General features: G+C 37.7%; 1 protein-coding gene across 1 annotated transcript; it reads right to left on the bottom strand.

Moving 5' to 3' along the window:
- Positions 1-13,041: 13,041 nt before the first annotated feature.
- Positions 13,042-18,500, bottom strand: LOC131968306 (ADP-ribosylation factor 4-like). Its single transcript, XM_059329125.1, has 6 exons — positions 18,416-18,500; positions 17,850-17,930; positions 17,608-17,717; positions 16,219-16,290; positions 15,359-15,481; positions 13,042-14,333 (listed from the first exon to the last, which is right to left on the bottom strand). The coding sequence occupies exons 1-6, from the start codon at positions 18,480-18,482 to the stop codon at positions 14,247-14,249; spliced, it is 540 nt and encodes a 179-aa protein (XP_059185108.1). The 5' UTR covers positions 18,483-18,500; the 3' UTR covers positions 13,042-14,246.
- Positions 18,501-19,952: the final 1,452 nt, after the last annotated feature.

The raw sequence follows: 19,952 nt of genomic DNA, 5'->3' as shown, positions 1-19,952 counted from the left end.
TTTTTATTTGTGAAAGTTTTTTTTAATAATCTTGTTGTTTTAAACAAAGGCCAGTAGTTTAGAAGTGTTTTTCTTGAGTAAATAGCACTTAGTGTCATTAAAAAAAGGTTTATTAATTAGGGCCTCGGGGCAATCGCACCGAGCACTGGTCTCTACGGCAATAGCGAAGGGAGCGAAGCCCCGAGCACTACTGTTATACTGTGGATTTCTTCTTCTTCCTCTTCCGGACGCAATTTCGTCCCGCTACTAGTCCTACAAATTATATATCAAAACGTGCGGTTTGATCGGGATCGGTGTGCTATTACTTTTCTCTACAGAATACGAATTTTTCTGCCCAAAAACTGCCCAATATTTTGCATTGAAATGAATGACACGGCCGACAAAAATGAGCGAAAAAGAACAATAATTGGAGATTTTTGTTTCGATAGGTCATATAGTTTTTTATCAATCCCTGTTCAATGACTATGATCATTTTTGGAGAAATTCTGAGATTATAATGGGTGTGTATTGCACGGAATGTTCGTGTCACAGTGTGTGACATCATCGCCAGAGTGTAGAGGGAGAGAAAAAATTGTCAAAAAATAAATTTGAAAACTGCGCTCCAGGCCGCAAATTCCACTCTACAGAAATAATTTATACATAGAAATGTAGGAAAATGTGTCTTCTCACTCACAATCCTCTGGTAAAGCTGTCAGAGTTATAGTTTGGGCGTACGACGCACAGATGCGCCACCAACACCACCAACAGCCTCATTGGCTCCCATATTAAAAACGCAGGAAGATTTCGGAAAAAAGGAAGATGGAACAGTTTTTTTAGATCGCTCTAACAAAGCTATTTTTTAATTTTTCTTAAAAAAAATCATATGTAGACGTTCAGGAAGATCTCGGGACGCTCAAAGTGTAGTCGGATCAATGATAGGTATTATGGTTTTGCCAAAAATGCTTTCTGTTCGAGGCCAGAAATTCCACCTGTCAATGTTCCGGGACATTAGCAGGTGTCAGTAAATTCTGTTGATTGCTTTGATCTGATTGCCTTTGATCTTTGATGTGATTACAGTTACAGATACACACACACACACATGCGCGTAAGCACGCACACTCCTCACACATGCATATTTTATACAGTCTATGATGCATACACATGCTTCAAACACATGCACGCATGCACACACACACACACACGCACACACACACACACACACAGTAACTTTATGTGATTTTAATTACACACACACACACACACACACACACACACACACACACACACACATTTTGAGGTTAAAGGGCATAGTTTGAAATCTCTGAAGAATCTGATCATAGTGTACACACACCGGCAGTAGCCCCCGTGGCCCTTTCAAAATTTCCCCAGAGGAAATTTTCTAGTTTACCTATAGTATCTCTAACATCAGGAAACGCCCCGGAACTAAATAAACCAATCCGCATCTTTCTGCTACCTAAAGTGACTAACGGTCTTTTTATCAACCAATCAGAGGAGAGGATCTCTCCACGAGCGCTACGTGTGTTGGTGACAGCTGCAATCAACCAATGGTGAGTCAGCACCATGAAAACACTGAGTTTTTTGTAGCCGATCAAATCACCTGCCTGACCATATATGGAAGTTGAACCTGATTGGTCAAATATTTTGTCAAAACTCTAAATTAACTGACAATAATTTGATATGGAAGTTTGACGAGCGGCGCTAAAACTAAACGAGGGACACAATCGACTTTTATTCACTTTTTTTTAACTTCCGCTGAACTTAAACGAGGTAAATCTAATCGGTGGACTTTTGTTGTTTAAAACAAGCCCCCGTTTGTCTATAAATGTCTGTTTTTCGACCTATACATACATTTTAACTGCGGCTAGACAGGATAGCAGCTAAGTTGCTAACTGTTTATGTTTTTATGTCGTAAATCCTAACGTTAGATCGTTAAATCCGTTGAAAAAAACGTTTTAAGGTTTCAAACGAGATATAAAATGTCTCTACTGACTTCTACAGTCAGCATGAAAATATGTAGTATATTTTTTTTATTCTGTTTTACTGTAAATCTCGGGTCGCCTGCATTGACCCGATGTCCACTAAAAGGGGCATTTTATAAAACATAATTTAATGTTAATTCCCAGATTAAGAACTGTTGGTAAAACCCAGAGGAAAAGGAAAATTAAAGGTTGACAACAGAGAGAAGAGAGTATTGAAACCATAATTTAACATTAATTATCGTTTTTTTTTGTGTGTTGTTCGAGCTGCTTCTCCGGAACCTGCAGTCGAGTGGCGGGACGGTTCTGGAAACAAACTTCCTGCTAAAGAACCACAGGTCTCAGAAAGAGGAGGCAGCTACGACATCATCCTCCAAACTACTGTGACCAAAACTGACAACTATCACTGCGTCGTCACTCAGGAGACGATCCACCATCAGACTGAGGCCACGATTCATGTTTATATCAGAGGTAAGTGACTTTAGAGGTCTATTTTATATTCTGGTCATTTATTGAATCTGTCCTGGCTCCACATGTATAAAACTCTGCAGATTAAAGACTAAAACTGTTCAGCACAAAGACAGAAATGTGGCTTCACTTTGTTTTGGTGTATTTCTGAAACTGCAGCTGATTCTGTTTCATGAATCTGGATCATTGTGGAGCTGTGTGAACAGCACGAGCCTCATCTCCTCTCACACAGTTTGTAAAGTCACTAAAATGTCTTTATGGAGCGTTTTTTCACAGACAGAAATGACTTTGAGCTTCTCAAGAGCAGCAGAGTGTCGCTTCATTACAAGCTGAACCAACTTAACACGCAGCTTCAGGTTTTAACTTAAAGTTTATATTTTATCTGGTTGACGGTCAGTGATTCCACACTCAAAACACTATAGCGGTCCAGTGACAGTCTCATCTATCCCTGTTATTATAAACCTTAGGCCTAAGAAATGCACTTCTGATCACACCAGCTCAGCGAATCACAGTAATCTAATCCATATCCCTCCAGTTGTCAGCCCCTCACACAGCAACGCACCTCAAATAATAAAAATGGCTCTTTTAAATGTCAGGTCACTTACAAATAAATCATTTTTAATAAATGAACTCATTAGTACCCACAGTCTAGATTTCACTCTACTAACTGAAACCTGGTTGGATAAAAACGGAGCCACTACACTCATTGAGACTGCACCTCCGAACTTCAATTTCCTCCATACCACTAGAACTGATAGGAGAGGTGGTGGAATTGCTGCCGTCTTCTCAGACATTTATGTCTGTAAGGAAGTCCACCTTGGTGATTACATATCATTTGAATACCTTGCCTTGTCAGTGCATTGCAAAACTACAATCTTAATAATAACTGTTTACCGTCCACCAAAATCCAAATGTGGATTTCTGGAAGAATTCTCCCAGCTATTATCTAAGGTTTCAATTGATTATGACTGTCTTATTATAACTGGTGACTTTAATATTCACATTGACAATGAAACTGACCCAGATGCCATAAACTTTGTTAGTCTGCTGGAGGCATTCGACCTCTCCCAACATGTCCGTGGACCTACCCACAATAAAGGACATACTCTGGATCTTGTCATCTCAAAAGGACTCAACATTACAACACCTCTTGTTGTAGATATAGCTTTTTCCGATCACTGTTGCATTTACTTTGATGTTTCTGCTTGCCCTGTACAACGTCAAAATTCTCAATTACTCAAAAGACGCATAATTAATGACAATACAATTGAAAGCTTTCACAAAACTATAAATGAGTTGTCGTTGTCCATGACATCTTCAACTGGGGATCTTGTGGACAACTTCAACTCAAAAATACAGAATGTATTCAACAAAATTGCACCGCTTAAATCTAAATATGTAAAAAAACAAAAAGCTCCCTGGAGAAATGGAGTGGACATCAGACAGTTAAAGAGAAAGTGTCGTCAGGCAGAGCGACAGTGGAGAAAAACAAGACTTCACGTTCACAATGACATCTATAAGGATAAACTGAATGAATACAACAAAGCAATTAAACAAGCCAGACAATCATTCTTTTCTAAAATCATCAATGAAAATATTAATAATAGTAAAGTGCTTTTCTCCACTGTTGACAGACTTGTTAACCCACCTTCCATCATTCCTTCAGAAATATTGTCCTCAGTAAAATGTGATCAATTTGCTTTTTTCTTTAATAACAAAATCATTACTATTAGACAAAACATTACTGCCCTAAAACCTACAACTGAACTTGCCCTCCCTTTCTCCAGAAACTCCACCTGTGTCATGCCTCATTTTAACTGTTTAAATCTGAAAGAACTTGGTGATATTGTTGGTCAGCTCAGGTCCTCCACCTGCTGCCTGGATCCCCTCCCAACTGCATTTTTCAAAAATGTTTTTAACTGCTTAGCACCAGAGGTTTTACATATCATTAACACGTCTCTTCAGTCAGGTATATTTCCCACATCACTAAAAACAGCTGTCATCAAACCACTTCTGAAGAAAAACAATCTGGATCAAAGTGTCATTGCAAATTACAGGCCCATCTCCAACCTACCATTCCTCAGTAAAATACTTGAAAAAACAGTTTACATTCAGCTCAAGAATTATCTAGCATCAAATAGCCTCTTAGATACGTATCAGTCTGGATTCCGTCCCCACCATAGCACAGAAACAGCACTTATTAAAATCCTAAATGATCTACATATAAACACAGACTCCAAAAAAATTTCCATTCTTGTTCTACTTGACCTTAGCTCTGCATTCGACACCATTGACCACAATATCTTACTGGAAAGACTTGAAAGGTGGGTTGGTTTATCAGGCCCAGTTCTAAACTGGTTCAGAACCTACCTTCAGGACAGACAGTTTTACGTTTCCATCGGTGAATTTCATTCAAACAAAATGAACATTACATGCGGGGTACCACAAGGGTCAATTCTAGGACCACTACTGTTTAATCTCTACATGCTTCCACTCTCACATGTCATACGCAAACATAAAATAAGTTATCATAATTATGCAGATGATTCACAACTTTACATTTCACTACACCCCGATGACCTATCACCCATAACATCCCTCACTCAGTGTATCAAAGACATTAATCAATGGATGTCACACAATTTTTTACAACTAAACAAAGACAAAACAGAAATACTCATCTTTGGTGCACAGGCTCATAGACTGAAAATTGCAGCACACCTCAACTCTCTCTCCCTTGACAGCAAAACTGAAGCAAGAAATCTGGGTGTAATTATCGACAGCAATTTAAATTTCAGAAGTCATATCAACCACATCACCAGATCATCTTTCTACCATCTCAAAAATATCTCTAAATTGAGAGGCTTTCTGTCAAAATCTGACTCAGAAAAATTAATCCACGCATTTATAACAAGTAGACTAGATTACTGTAATGGTTTATTCACTGGAATCTCCAAATCAAGCATTCAAAGGTTACAACTAATTCAAAATGCAGCTGCACGTATTCTCACTGGCACCAAGAAATATCAACACATCACACCCGTTCTTAAGTCCTTGCATTGGTTACCCGTTAGAACAAGAATTGATTTCAAAATACTGCTCCTGGTTTATAAAGCACAACACGGCCTTGCACCTCAGTACATCACAGATATGCTCATCACCTACACCCCAGCAAGAACACTTCGGTCAACAGGCAGTGGCAACTTACTCATCCCTCACACCAGATCCAAAGAAGGAGAAGCAGCTTTTAGTGTTTATGCCCCAAGAAAGTGGAACACCCTGCCTGACACAGTTAAACTTGCCACATCAGTAGCCATTTTTAAAAACAGATTAAAAACCTATCTTTTCTCTACAGCATTTGGTTGAATTGTGTGCATGTGTGGTTGTGGGAGTGGGTGCACATGTGTGAGTAAGTAAGTGTATATGTGGTGAATATGGCATGGCTTGTCTACCTGCACTCTTCAATTAATTTGTAATCGATTTGTTTGATTTTTCTGTGTTTTTTGTTGTTGTTGTTGTTTTAAACTGTAATTATGTGTATTGTGAAGCACATTGAGTCTGCCTTGTGCATGAAATGCGCTCTATAAATAAAGTTGAATTGAATTGAATTGAATTGAATATAAGTTGATCTGATTCCTGTGAGATTCATCCACTGCTGCTTTCATCTGGAACTGATTTAGATTTCTTTGTCTCCTCGATCCACCAGGAGACAGTTATCAAGTTTAAAACACTTTTTAAGACAACTTGAGTCCACAAACACACCAGGAGGATGAAAGGTTGTTATAAAAAAAATAAAAGGTTAAATATAATGTAAAGCTCACAGTGTTTATATGTTAAACAGTTCTTTTGTTTTTACATTCAGATAAAGAGGAAATGTTTTGTTTTATAAGAACAGTCAGCTCTAAAAATATGGATTTGTTAATATACAATATACTTAAAATAGTGATTAATTAAAGAAGAAAGTGATGAGGCTGAGCTGCAGCAGAGAAACCTGAGGCGTATAAAAGAGGCGTGATAACGGACAGATGATGCAGCTGCAACACGTCAGATTTAACTGATGAAATCTGACACGTTTTTTAACTTGTTCCTGTTTAAATCCATCTAAAATAAAAATCACAATAACTAGAGCGTTCATTTTTTCAGCAGCAGAAACCTGAGGCTTTTTCTGAGGCAGAAACCAGTGTTTTAAAGCGTGTTGGCGTCAGAGAGACTGAGAGAAATATTCAATATTATGGTTTTTTAACTTAAATCATCTTTTAGCTTCAGTTGAACAGATTTTATTGATGTGAAGAATTTAAAGAAACTCAAATAAACGACATCACAATAATCATAATCTCTCAATCTCTTATCGGCTCATAGAAATGAGAATTTCTTAAAAACTAAAGTTCAAATAAGAGATTTAACCGTTTCTGCTGCAGAGTCCAAAGGGTTAAAATAACGTCTCAGAGGAAACAATGTCTCATTTAATTAAACGCCTGCTGCCTCGACTCCTCTCTCCTCGTCTCCTCCTCGCCTCCTTCAGCTCCTATCTCCTGTGGGCGGGACTAAGACGAGAGAAGAGGAGGCGAGAAAAGGAATCTAGGAGAGGAGGCGAGGAAAGGAATCGAGGACGGTTTTCTGGTTTGAGGAGCATGAACTCCTTTAGTTGTTCTCTTTGTGTCAACTGTGATGTTCAACCTGCTGTTTATGATTTACAGTTTCATTCTGAGAGTCACTGAAACTTTTCTCTTCTGTTTCAGAGTCAAACACTGGATTGGTCATTGGTTTAGTTGTTTCTCTTGGCGCTGTCATTCTAGTTGGGGTTGTAATCAAGTTTTATTTCAAGGTAAGTTTAACTAATGTTTAGTATGAACATATTAATCATCTTCTGTCTCTGTTTCCGGTGTTTTCTCTCCTCAGTCGTGCAGCAGTCTGTTGGCTCGGATCAGGTCAGCTGTGATTTTCTTGTTTTCTTCTCATTTTGTTTTCCTTCCTGCAGACGACAAGAAGAGACGACCGCTGGATGACTGCAGTCAGTCAGAGAAGCTGCAGGATCCAGAAACTCCTGGAACATCTTTCCATCGTTTCAGGTTTGACCGCAGCTCTCATGTTCTTCGACTTCTCCAGTGCCTTCAACACCATCCAGCCCAGACTGCTGAAGGCCAAACTGGAGAGCACACAGGTGGGTGCTCCCCTCCTCCTGGGTCGATGACTATCTGACGAGCAGGCCGCAGTTTGTGAGATTACAGAACTGCGTGTCTGATCGTCTGATCAGTAACATCGGCGCCCCCCAGGGGACTGTACTGTCCCCCTTCCTCTTCACCACATACACTGCTGACTTTCAGTACTGCACTGAGTCGTGTCATCTGCAGAAGTTCTCTGATGACACGGCCATTGTGGGGTGTGTTGAGGGCGGAGGGGAGGCTGAGTACAGGGACCTGGTGGACCGCTTTGTGAAGTGATGGAGAACCACCTGCAGCTGAACGTGAGGAAGACGAAGGAGATGGTGTTGGACTTCAGGAGGAATAAGCCCCCGCCCTCTCCTGTCAGCATCGGTGGGACAGATGTGGAGATGGTACCCTCATACAAGTACCTGGGGGTCACTCCGGACAATAAACTGGACTGGTCCACCAACACAGAGGCCATCTACAAGAAGGACCTGAGCCGGTTTTACTTCCTGAGGAGGCTTAGGTCCTTCAATGTCTGCAACAAAATGCTGCAGATGTTCTATCAGTCTGTTGTGGCGAGCACCATCTTCTTTGCTGTCAGATTGGAGTTAAAGAGTCCTTTAATGCTGACAGAACTAATTATTAATTAATTATTCTGTTCAGAGAGGATTAAATTAATAGTTTGTGTTGAATTCTGGTCATGTATAATAGTGACTGAGTTCCAAAAATGTAATTAATTATTGCTGTTGAGGTAAACTATGACTTCATGCAGTCTCGCAAACTGAGTTAAAAAGGAACGTGATTAAAGGAATATATCCTCGATTAGTCATTTTATTTATTATAATCCTTCAGAAAACTTTCAGAAAATTCTACACTGCAGTAAAAATTTAATGTGATCGTAACAAAAGAGTGTGACAGAACACAAACAGTTTAATTCTGAGCTGATTTCAGCTGCATCAGTAGCCTGGGTATACCCAGACTGCCTTGCGCGCTCGAATTTGATTTCGAACCTCCAGGCAGTCTGGAAACGAGGCGATTATCTTAGCCCTGTTTTAGGGATCCAATCACAGAGCGGGGAGGGACGGTGAGACGATGACGCGTACTACTCGGCACTTGGAAGCTTTCCGGATCCAACATGGCTGCTGCGGACGCGAAACTCTCTTTAGCTGTAGATGGTGTTTTAAATAGTTTAGAGCGATAGTTGAAAGGCGAAAGGTCTCTCGGCAGCTCCGCTGTCCCCCGGCTGGTAGCGAGATCACCGGTAGCGGGGCTATTAGCGCCGCACGGGCGGTTTCTGCGGCTCGTTGCGCCGAGCCGGTGAGACCGCCGGTCACCGCCGGTGATCTCGCTCCGAATCGGGGGACAGCGGAGCCCCCAGAGACCCGCAGCAGCTTGTTTGTTGCCCATAAAATCAGTGGATGTGTGGCTGAATGACATGAGGGGGTATAAAGCGTGAAAATGAATAATCTTGCAGAAAGCGAGAACTGGAGAAGCAAAGCAGCAGCAACACTCTCTCACAGACACACACACAACAAACATCCATCTCTGTTGCTCTACTACGTCATCTGGTATAACTGATCTGATTGGCTAAGAGCTACCTACAGACGCTTTGATAGACATTCTAAGCGTCCAATAAACGGCTCCGGAGGATCGTAAACCACACCTCCTCTACGGAGAAATGCATTGAAGGTGTCCAGACCTAATCTCCAATGAGATTTGGTCTGGTGTTAGCCAGGCTACTGCATCAGACAAACTGTTGACAGATTTTCCTCTGAACAGTGATTCTTCATTCATAAAGCTCCCTCTGCTGGCAGAATGTGGGAACTGACAGAGGACATCCTCAGGTCGACACCTCACACTCCCACTGATCTGACCTCAGTCAGACCAGCAGCTCAGGAGCTACTGGACAGCAGGGCCGGTTATTCCTACAGGCCACCAAGGCGGCTGCCTAGGGCGCCAAATTGGTAGGGGGCGCCTTGTGGCGCCCTTAAGCATACATCTTTGTTTTAACAACATTGATTAACGCAACATTTTTTAAAAAGCATGGGCAATAAAACCCTCATTGAATTAAATGAACATGCCCCAACCCACAGCTTTTATTTAATTTCAGTCATTATGGTTTTCAGAATTGTCTTTGGGCTTCCAATAACAATCAAAATTTTAATACCATATAATAAATGCAAATTTCATGTAGCTTATTTAAATGACTGCTTCAGTTTACAACACAATATTGTTAAAGTGCCCTGATATAACACAAAGCAAATGGTGATTGTGCGCATTTTTTTTATATTTGTAAAATTACCTGATTAATTTTCCCGTAATTGTTTCAGGGAGTTTCTCAATTTCCATGTGCACCCAGACAATATTTGTCTCGCAGAAAGGTGTGTGTGTGTGTGTGTGTGTGTGTGTGTGTGTGTGTGTGAAGAAATGAAAATAAGAAAATGAAAGAAAACACAGGGAGACAATCAGCACTGATGTTCTGAGACCATTACCTTGCTTGTAGTTCATGTATCAAATATTAGTGTACAGCATAATACATATAACATAGTGTACCTATATCAGAATGAATACATGGAATGGATGTGGTTCGGGGGGGGCGCAAAATCTCAATATCGCCTAGGGCAGCCAATGGGCTAGAACCGGCCCTGCTGGACAGATACACATTACATCTGTTTCATAGTTTTCATGTTAAAAGTCCAGGGGCCTCATGTATCAAAGAGTGCGTAGCTTTCATACTGAAAGATGGCATACTCCCAAAACTAGAAAAGTACGTACGCAAACTCACCTCCACATGTATCAAACTGTTCCTACGCCAGGTTCAGCGCACCTTTCCGTGATACATCCTAACCAGCGTGGAACTGACGCACATGCTCGAGCCACCAACCACGCCCCGGCTCCTCAATAAATGATGACGTGCAAATTACTATAAATCACCGGCATGCCCGCTGATTATCGACAAAACAATGGCAAATCAACGTGCTGCCACTGCAGCAAGGTGATCTCCAGGTGGAGGCAGGAAAATGAGCTTTTTGTTGCTAATTTTTACGCATCAGTTGATAAGCCACACTTAACTTGTTGTCGTTTTTCTCCGGGGAGAGGGATCTATACGGAAGCGCATTGCATTCACTGGATAAAAAAAAAATAGACACCTTTTCTCGTAATTACGAGATCTTACGAGATCCTGATCTCGTAATTACGAGATCTTTTCTCGTAATTATGAGATCCTGATCTCATAATTACGAGATCCTGATCTCATAATTATGAGATCCTCGTAAGATAAAGAAAAAGGAAACGTCTGTAAATCCTCTCTCAGTGGCAATGATGGCGCTATCGCAGTTAATCTACTACTACCTTCTCGGTTTGAGACGGGAAATACTGATGTTTCTTAAAAATGAGGATGGTATTAATATTAGTATGTCAACACTGCGTGACAAAATAAAAGTCCTGTATTAATAAATATTTATTATCAAGCATAAAAAAGAGGGGGAAAGTATCATCATACACTAGTATAGGCTGACTGTTCTCTGAGCCATGCACAGTTCACATTTATTAACATAAATATTATTGATTATTAATTATAGGCTAATCATAACTAATGCCGGCGGGTGAGCCTGATGTTTGGGAGGGCCACATGTTATACACATCACCGGGCAGAAGTTGACCGGGCGGAGCCCGGTCACCGGTGCTGCTGATCGCTTCTGAAGTAAGCTACTTTCATGTTGTTTATCTCATCACCATGGCAACGCAGTAGCTGCATCATAATAAATCCCTGGAATATGGGGGAAGCTTGTTCGCGATCGCAGCTCCTTTGATGAGAACGCGCATAGAGCACAAAGCTCAGAACCGGACGATAACCGGAAAATAACGCCAGTTAACTCTAACCGGGGATAAAGGTTTTGTTGAGCCGGAACATGAACACAGAGCCTGGTTGAGGAAAAACTAAACTAAAAAATCAGGATCTCATAATTACGAGAAAAGGTGTCTATTTTTTTTTTTATCCAGTGAATGCAATGCGCTTCCGTAGATCTATGCGTCATGCTCGCTGACTGTGCACCTGCAGCGCTATCTTCGTGTTAAACCAAAGGGGAAACAGTCGGCGATCGGGACTTGACACAGTGATTAAAGCAGGTTATCTGTGAAAAATGTGTGCGCTCCATAATCAGAATCAGAAATACTTCATTGATCCCCGGAGGGAAATTCGGTATATATGTATATAAAAATAGTGGAAATAGCAGAATATATAGACAATATACAATCTTAAAAACATACAGACCTCAACATACTATTATTGCACCAGTAGGCTAAGCAGCAGTATGCAGGTGAAATCTAAAATATTATAATAGATGATAAAAATCATCTATCCCCTCATATTTAGAAGAACGGGTTATTGAGGGTGGAGAACGGCATTTTTCCTCCATTGTCCGAGAGCTATAAACTATTTGATACATGAGCCCCTGGAGTTTACCTCTTTATCTCTTCCCTGGGTATAAGCCTGGTTATGATTATGGTATTTGACTTGCTACATATTTTTTCCTGCTAATCCTGACTCTCTCGCTCTGTTTTCAGTTACTGCCATTGCCTGCTCCCCCCTGGACTCAAACAGCCAGGTCTGCCCTGCTCCAGCTTCTGCCAAACCACAATCACTGTTTTTGCAACTATTTGTTGGGTCCTGTTGTTAGCATCATAAGTCCAGTTCTCGTCAACCATGACATTTCAAGCCATAAAAAGTCAATTTTCGTCATGTTTTTAGGAATAAAACGTTGTATAAATCAGGGTATGAATGATTGTAAAAACCTTTGGAATATTGTTAGGGCTAAAACTGGTCAGTCTGGTGTCTGTAAGTGGAGCTGAAGTTGGGATTTATGAGGAAAAGCTCATTTTGAGAAAATGGCCTTTAAAGTTTTTTATACATTCTTAATGGAAATGGCTATTTAAAGACAGAATATTGCATCTAATTCACAGCAACAACAATATAGAACATGTAAAACATGTAATGTTGTGCAGGAGAGTGGGAGTTTTGTAACGATGCTGTGATGACGGTTTAGACTACATTCATGGTGCTACAAGCTACGAACAGAGAGACAACTTTAAATTAATTTAGGAGAAATCTACAAAATAATGTAAAATATACACCTATAAATGATTGTTTGTGGATGTTTTCTTTCCACTATTCTGAAAGAAAACATGTAATGTTAAGAGGTAGCCCAAAATTTCAAAATTGACCTGTGCATGAAAAAAATTATGTTTTTGCATTAAAAGCATAAAGCTACAAAATAATAAAATACACAAAAAAGTAAGTATGTAAGTATTGAATGAATCTCCTGGGGTTGGGAGTTAATGTTAGTCTGTTAAAATGATCATTTTCAATTGGCAATTCCTTCAAAATTATTATTTAAGATTTGGTACAGGTCGGTTTGTATTTCAAACAAAACAAATACACACATTGACCACTGTAACTTTTTTATTACAGAATAAATATGAAAAAAAATATTCGAAAATATAAAAAGTATTCATTTTCATTAAGATTCATTATATTATACATGTGAAAGATAGAATAGGCCACACAGTTACAGAACTCCCTGAACTGATTACATAAATAACAACAAAGAAACAATATAATGACTTCAGGTAGAAAACCAGCAACATTCATGGAGCCACTTTACGTGTCAATTCTGATAAATAATTACTGGAAATATATAGTTGCTTGTAAAATAAGAAATAAACTTTGATTCCAGGTGTAAACTCACCACTTACAGTTAACTTTAGTATTATTATCTGCTGTAAAATAGTTCTCTAAGAGGTGAAAACACAAAATCAGTGCAGTTAAACTTGTTTTTCAGAAAAATAATCCTCTTGATTGTTTCAGACAAAAGTTCCTAAAATCCTCAGATACTTCTGTACACGGACGCCCATAAAGTTGTTTTCAGCGCAATCCTCAATTGTGGTTTTCATTGTGATATGTTTGGGAGAGTTTTGAGAAGATCTACACTATCTGTCAACAATAAATCACATTGTCACAATCATTTAATTTCATGAAAAGAGGTTAAAAAATATATTATTCCATCTTTATGAGTGGCCGTGTATTTGTTTTTTATTAATGTTTTTTTTTTTTTTTACACTAACCTTGTTTATACTACAATGGTGTATTTGAGCCATTGTTGGTAAAACAATTTTTTTTTTAAAGTAGCTGGGGAAGGGAGGGTGAAAAATGTTACGAGAAAAAAAACTGACAGATTTGGGAGAAAAAAGTAATTTGTTGGGGGTTTTCTCTCGTAAATTTGTGTTATTTTTCTTGTAAATTTGAGGTCAAATTTAGGATTTTAATTGCTTTTTTTTCCTACAATCCCTCTTTCTGCTGTTCACCTGCTGCTGTAACAGTGCATTTTCCCAACTAATAAAGGTCTATCTTATCTTATCTTATTTACATTTAGTCATTTAGCAGATGCTTTTATCCAAAGCGACTTACAGAAAAAAAGGGAAACAATCAAGGTATAGTGCAATAAGAGCCATGAGTGCAGCAATAATATGTTATCTAAAGTTTGAGATTGAGGTGTTTTAAATGAGTCAAAGCTCTAGGAGGGATCCTTCATGTTCCTCCTGGACTCACTGACTCGGCTCAGGCCTCACCAGAACACCGGAGCTCCACATCCCCCGTCTACCGTTTCAGGATCTGGTTGGAGAGCCAGTCCAGACCCTCGAACAGACCTGAACCACTGACGGCACAGGACGCCTGGACAAACCACTGCACACACACACACACACACACACACAGAGGGACAAAGATGTGAGGTTATCATATAATTCTGATTGTCCTGAAACAACAAATCCCTCAAACTTGATCATTGTTTCCTCAAGTTCAGTGTAAACCCAGCTGCTGCGTCCCTCTGCCACTAGAGGGCGCTGCATGTGAGGTTTAAACCAAACACCAGGTTTAATCAACATTTCTAATATTCTAATAACACGTTGAACAATAAAGTTAGAGGACATGACCAGGGGTGGAATGTAACTAAACACATTTACTGTGTTTAAGGTTTTTTTTATTTTATGTAACTTTATACTTCAACTCCACTACAATTTAGAGACAAATATTGTACTTTTTACTCCTCTGCATTTAGCTGACAGCTACATATATATTATTATATATTATATATTATATATATATTATTTATATATGTATATATTTATAAGTTGATATCACATTTTTAATCAAAAAGTTTGATTTTTAAACTTAATTGAGATGTATCTATGTAGCTGCCAGTTAAATTATTAATTTCCCTTATTCCACTCATTCACTCTCTATGGATCAAACACTCAAAAGTTTTTTTCTGTACTGAGCAGGAAATGTAGATTTCTGAATGATAATAATCATCATCATTTTGTTTATGTAAATTTTCTGCATTTACAGTCATGGAAAAAAATGATGCGATCAGCGTTTCCCTCAATTTATTGTTAATTTAAATGCCTGGTACATCTAAATCTACATTTGTTTGGACAAATATAATGATAATTTTCCATGGTTTTCTTGATAATGATTTTGGTTATTATCAAGAAAACTATGGAAAATATCTAGATCAGCTTTCAAATTAAACTCGTATGAGCTATTTTTGTTGTTATCATATTTGTCCAAACGAATGTACCTTTAGTTGTACGAGCCATTAAAATGAACAAGAAATTGATGAAAAAAAGGTGGTCTAATGATTTTTTCCACGACAGTATAAAGCGGGGAGCATTGCATTATGGGACTGGGTACGAGTCTTGGACACTTACCGGCTGTGAGGCTCCTGATAGGCCCAGAGCCTCGGTGATGTCACTGACGGACATGGCTCGGGGCAGATCCTGTTTGTTAGCGAACACCAGCACAGCCACGCCCCTCAGCTCGTCCTCCTCCAACTGCAGAAAAAGAGTTTAAAAAAAAAGAGTGGGCTGATTTAGAATTCAGATATCGACCAATCAGTGACATCCTTCTCTAAAGCAGCTATTCTCAACCTTGGAGATGATTTCTGGGGGTCGCCAAATCATTTTGGAAGTCAGCTCTGTCTCCACTGTGTTAAAGTGTTCATGTGTTAATGTGTTTTAGTCTTTTTGGTCACTTAATGTCTTTTTTTGATCATTTTGTGGTCAATTTGTGTCTTTTTTGGTCATTTTGTTTCCTTTTTTTAGTCATTTTGTGTCTTTTTTTAGTCATTTTGTGTCTTTTTTTGGTCATTTTGTTTCTTTTTTGGGGTAATTTTGTGTCTTTTTTGGTAATTTTGTGTCTTTTTGGTCATTTTGTTTCTTTTTTGGGTGATCTGAACTGTGCGTGTGAAATTCTGTTCAGTGAGCGGGGGTCGCGGACAACATGCATGTTAAATTGGGGGTCGCGACTCAAAAAGGTTGAGAACTACTGCTCTAAAGTAATAGGATTGTTAACACCGTGATAGAACGCCAGGGGAATTAGTTCTTAAAGCACGTTAGCATGTTAGCGCTACTCCAACAAAGGTATTGAGGAGTATTAGCTCGGCAAATCTCTGACAAAAGACATTTTCAGCACACTTTTCCCCATGACTCTGATGTATTTTATGTGCGTTTGTTGGCAACCCTGTAAGACAAAAAGGCGTGTTTGGATAGTAAAAACGTGAGCTGGGTACCATCCTGTGCAGCTCGTCAGCAGCTTCTTTAATTCTCTCGGGATCGTTGCTGTCCACAACAAAGATCAGACCCTGGAAACAGAAAGACAGAATCAAACCAACAGCTTCAATTAAAAACTTTTAGTCACGTTTCTTTCTGTCATTATAGCAGAGGTGGAATGTAACTAAGTACATTTACTGAAGTACAAATTCCAGGTACTTGTTTCTACTCCACTACATTTTGAGGCAATAATAGTACTTTTTACTCCACTACAGTTACTTTTCAGGTCGAGATTAAACATAAAAAACATGATCAATTTATAGTGATTAGAATTTATAGAATTTTTTTAATTAAACCTCATAACAGGATATTAACCCTTCTTTTATGTTGCGGGTCAAATTGACACATTTCAAAGTTTAAAAATCTAAAAATAAATAGTTAAAAATATTTTGTTCATAAAAATAAAAAAATAAAAATGTAAAATATATTTTTTTTAAATCAATGTCATTTAAATTTGTGTATTTTATATGTAGGTCTTTCCGATGTACATTTAAAAAAAAGTTTTAACATGCTTTTTTAAAAATGAAAAACAAGTGAATTATCTTCTTTGAACCATGATCTGTGAGAAGTAAAGAGCACTAAATATTGATTGAAATGGTTGGTAATGGAGTTATCAAAGAAATATAAACAATGTTTATTGGGATTTTTTAGTTTCTGACACTTTTGGATAATTAAACATGGCACGAGTTATTGCTGTTCCTGAAAAATCGAAAATAACAGGAGGGTTAAGTAGTTAAAATAAGCTCTACCTTTACAAAATGAAAACCCTGTTTATATACAGTCATTGAAAAAAATTATTAGACCGCCCTTGTTTCCTCCATTGCATTTCTTCACTTTAATGTGAAGTTATTTTAAGAGCTGATGTATAGACATTTTCCATGGTTTTCTAGATAATAACCAAAATCATTATCAAGAAAACCATGTTAAATGTCTAGATATCAGCTCTTAAATTAAAATCTTATAAGCTATTTTTGTTGTTATCATTATATTTGTCCAAACAAATGTACCTTTAGTTGTACCAGGCATTAAAATGAACAAGAAATTGAAGAAAACAATGGTCTAATATTTTTTTCAATGACTTTAAATGCATCAATGATGATAAAAAATACTATTACATGTTTTAACATAAAGAATCTGAGTGGATCCATTCTACATAACGAGTACTTTCACTTTTGATACTTTAAGTACATTTTCTGATACTTTAGTACTTTTACTTCAGTAAGTTTTGAATGCAGGACTTTTACTTGTAGTGGAGTAATTTCACAATGTGGTATTAGTACTTTTACTGCAGTAAAAGGATCCAAATACTTCTTCTACCACTGTATAATAGTAGTAGCAGTAAATGTTACCTGTGTGTTAGTAAAGTAATGTCTCCACAGAGGTCTGATGATCGTCTGACCACCAACGTCCCAAACCGTGAAACTGATGTTCCTATAGTCCACTGTCTCCACGTTAAAACCTGCACACACACACACACACACACACACACACACACACACACATACACACACACACACAGCATTTATTATTATTTTGTTCTGTGTTATTTTATATTTTTCGACTGAGGGTGTGCATGAACATAAACACTGACCGATCGTTGGGATGGTGGTGACGACCTCGGCCAGCTTCAGTCTGTACAGCAGAGTGGTTTTACCTGCTGCATCCAGACCCACTGTAACACACACACACACACACACACACACACACACACACACACACACACACAGGCATGTAAGGTAAATCAATAAAAGAAAGAATCAAAAAACAATCACAGGGGAAATAACATTAATCAAGCAATAAAGTTGCATTAAAACAAAAGACTAACTTGTAATTAAGAGTTACACATGAGTACATTTTTAAAATTTGTTTAAAAAACGTGTATTTCCTAAACGTTTTATATGGTTTTTATGCAAAACCTTGCGTGTAAGATAACAAGTAGATGTTACATGATTGCAGTGAAGTAAAAAGTACAATATTTTTTTTACTTCAGTAAGTTTTGAATGCAGGACGTTTCATTGTAGTGGAGTCATTTCACACTGATATTAGTACTAGAGATCTAAATACTTTTTTCACCACTACTGCTACTACTACTACTACTACTACTACTACTACTAATAATAATAATAATAATAATAATAATAATAATAATAATCTCACCCATCAGAATGCGGACAGGTGTGTGAGAGGAGAACCTTGAGAAGATGCTGGAGATGATGGCGCCCATCGTTCAAACTGCTCGGTGTGTTTGTGTCGGTGAGTGTGTGTCTTCGCTTTTATAGAGCTGCAGCGGTGTGTGTGTGTGTGTGTGTGTGTGTGTGTGTGTGCGTTTGTGTGTGTGTCATCCCTGCTGCTGTCAGCTCGGTACACGGTGGCAGTAGAGGCGCAGTCATGACAACAACAACACACCGGAAGAAAACTCCTCCCTTCAAAATAAAAGGCGTGTTGAATTGTGTGTGTGTGTGTGTGTGTGTGTGTGTGTGTTATATATCGCTACAGTTTTTTGTTTGTTTTTTTAAAACAACTATTAAAAACACATTACTGAGACATTACATATTCCTTCATTATCATGAACACACACCGAAGTTTATGAAATCGGCGTATATATTGTTTATCATGTTTTTTTTGTTTTTAAACCATACATTTTCTAAACTTTTTCTATGTTTTGTAAGCAAGTTTTAAAAAAATAAAAAATTACAAGTAGCTGTAAGATGATTGCAGTGAAGTATAAAGTGCGTAATCTTCCTTTTTAAAATGTATTATTTATTTATTTTTTATTTGCAAAATAAAACAAGGGCCAGAAACACAACACAGTAAATGTGCTTGGCTACATTCCATCATAAATTTTTAAAAATCTTTGTATGTAATATTTTTTTAAAGTTACAAGTAGCTGTTAGATGACTGCAATAAACTAAAAAGTATGATATTTTCATTTTAATTTTTAATTTATTTATTTGCAGAATAAAACAATGGCCAGAAACACAACAAACTAAATGTGCTTGGCTACATTCAATCAATAATGATAATAATAATAATAGTATTATTATTATTATTATTATTATTAATAATAATAATAATAATAATAATAATGTGTTGTACAATGACAAGATATCTAATCCATTCTAAAAAAAAAAGTGCAGAAAAGTGTATATATTTTTTTAAATTTGTTTGAAAAAACATGAATTTCCTAAACGTTTTTTTTATGTTTTTCTTTCTGCTGTTAGATGATTGCAGTGAAGTAAAAAGTACAATATTTTCCTTTTAAATGTTTTTTAATTATTATTTATTTGCACAATTAAACAAGATTCAGAAACACCACCAGCTTCATTCCATCACCACCATTATTATTATTATTATTATTATTAATAATAATAATAATAATAATGTGTTGTACAATGACAAGATAACTAATCTATTCTATTTTAATCCAAATTAAGTTTATTACAAACTTCGACCCTGCCAATAGAAAACGTTCAATCCAACCATGAAATCAGAATGAATAAGGTTTTGGGAACTTCTTCTTTACTTCTCGGTTGTGAAAGAGAAGTTCAGGCCATCCATCAAAACTATCATAAAAGAGTCCCAACATGTTTTATCATGGTAATCTTTCCTATTTTATTCATGACAGTCAAGATATATTCTCTGGACACTTTATTTTCCAACATGAACGTCTTAAAGTTGTGAAGCCTTCTCCACA

The sequence above is a fragment of the Centropristis striata genome, chromosome 3 (genome assembly GCF_030273125.1).
Source record: "Centropristis striata isolate RG_2023a ecotype Rhode Island chromosome 3, C.striata_1.0, whole genome shotgun sequence".
Lineage (NCBI taxonomy): Eukaryota > Metazoa > Chordata > Actinopteri > Perciformes > Serranidae > Centropristis > Centropristis striata.
This window is presented reverse-complemented; position numbering and strand designations above follow the sequence as displayed.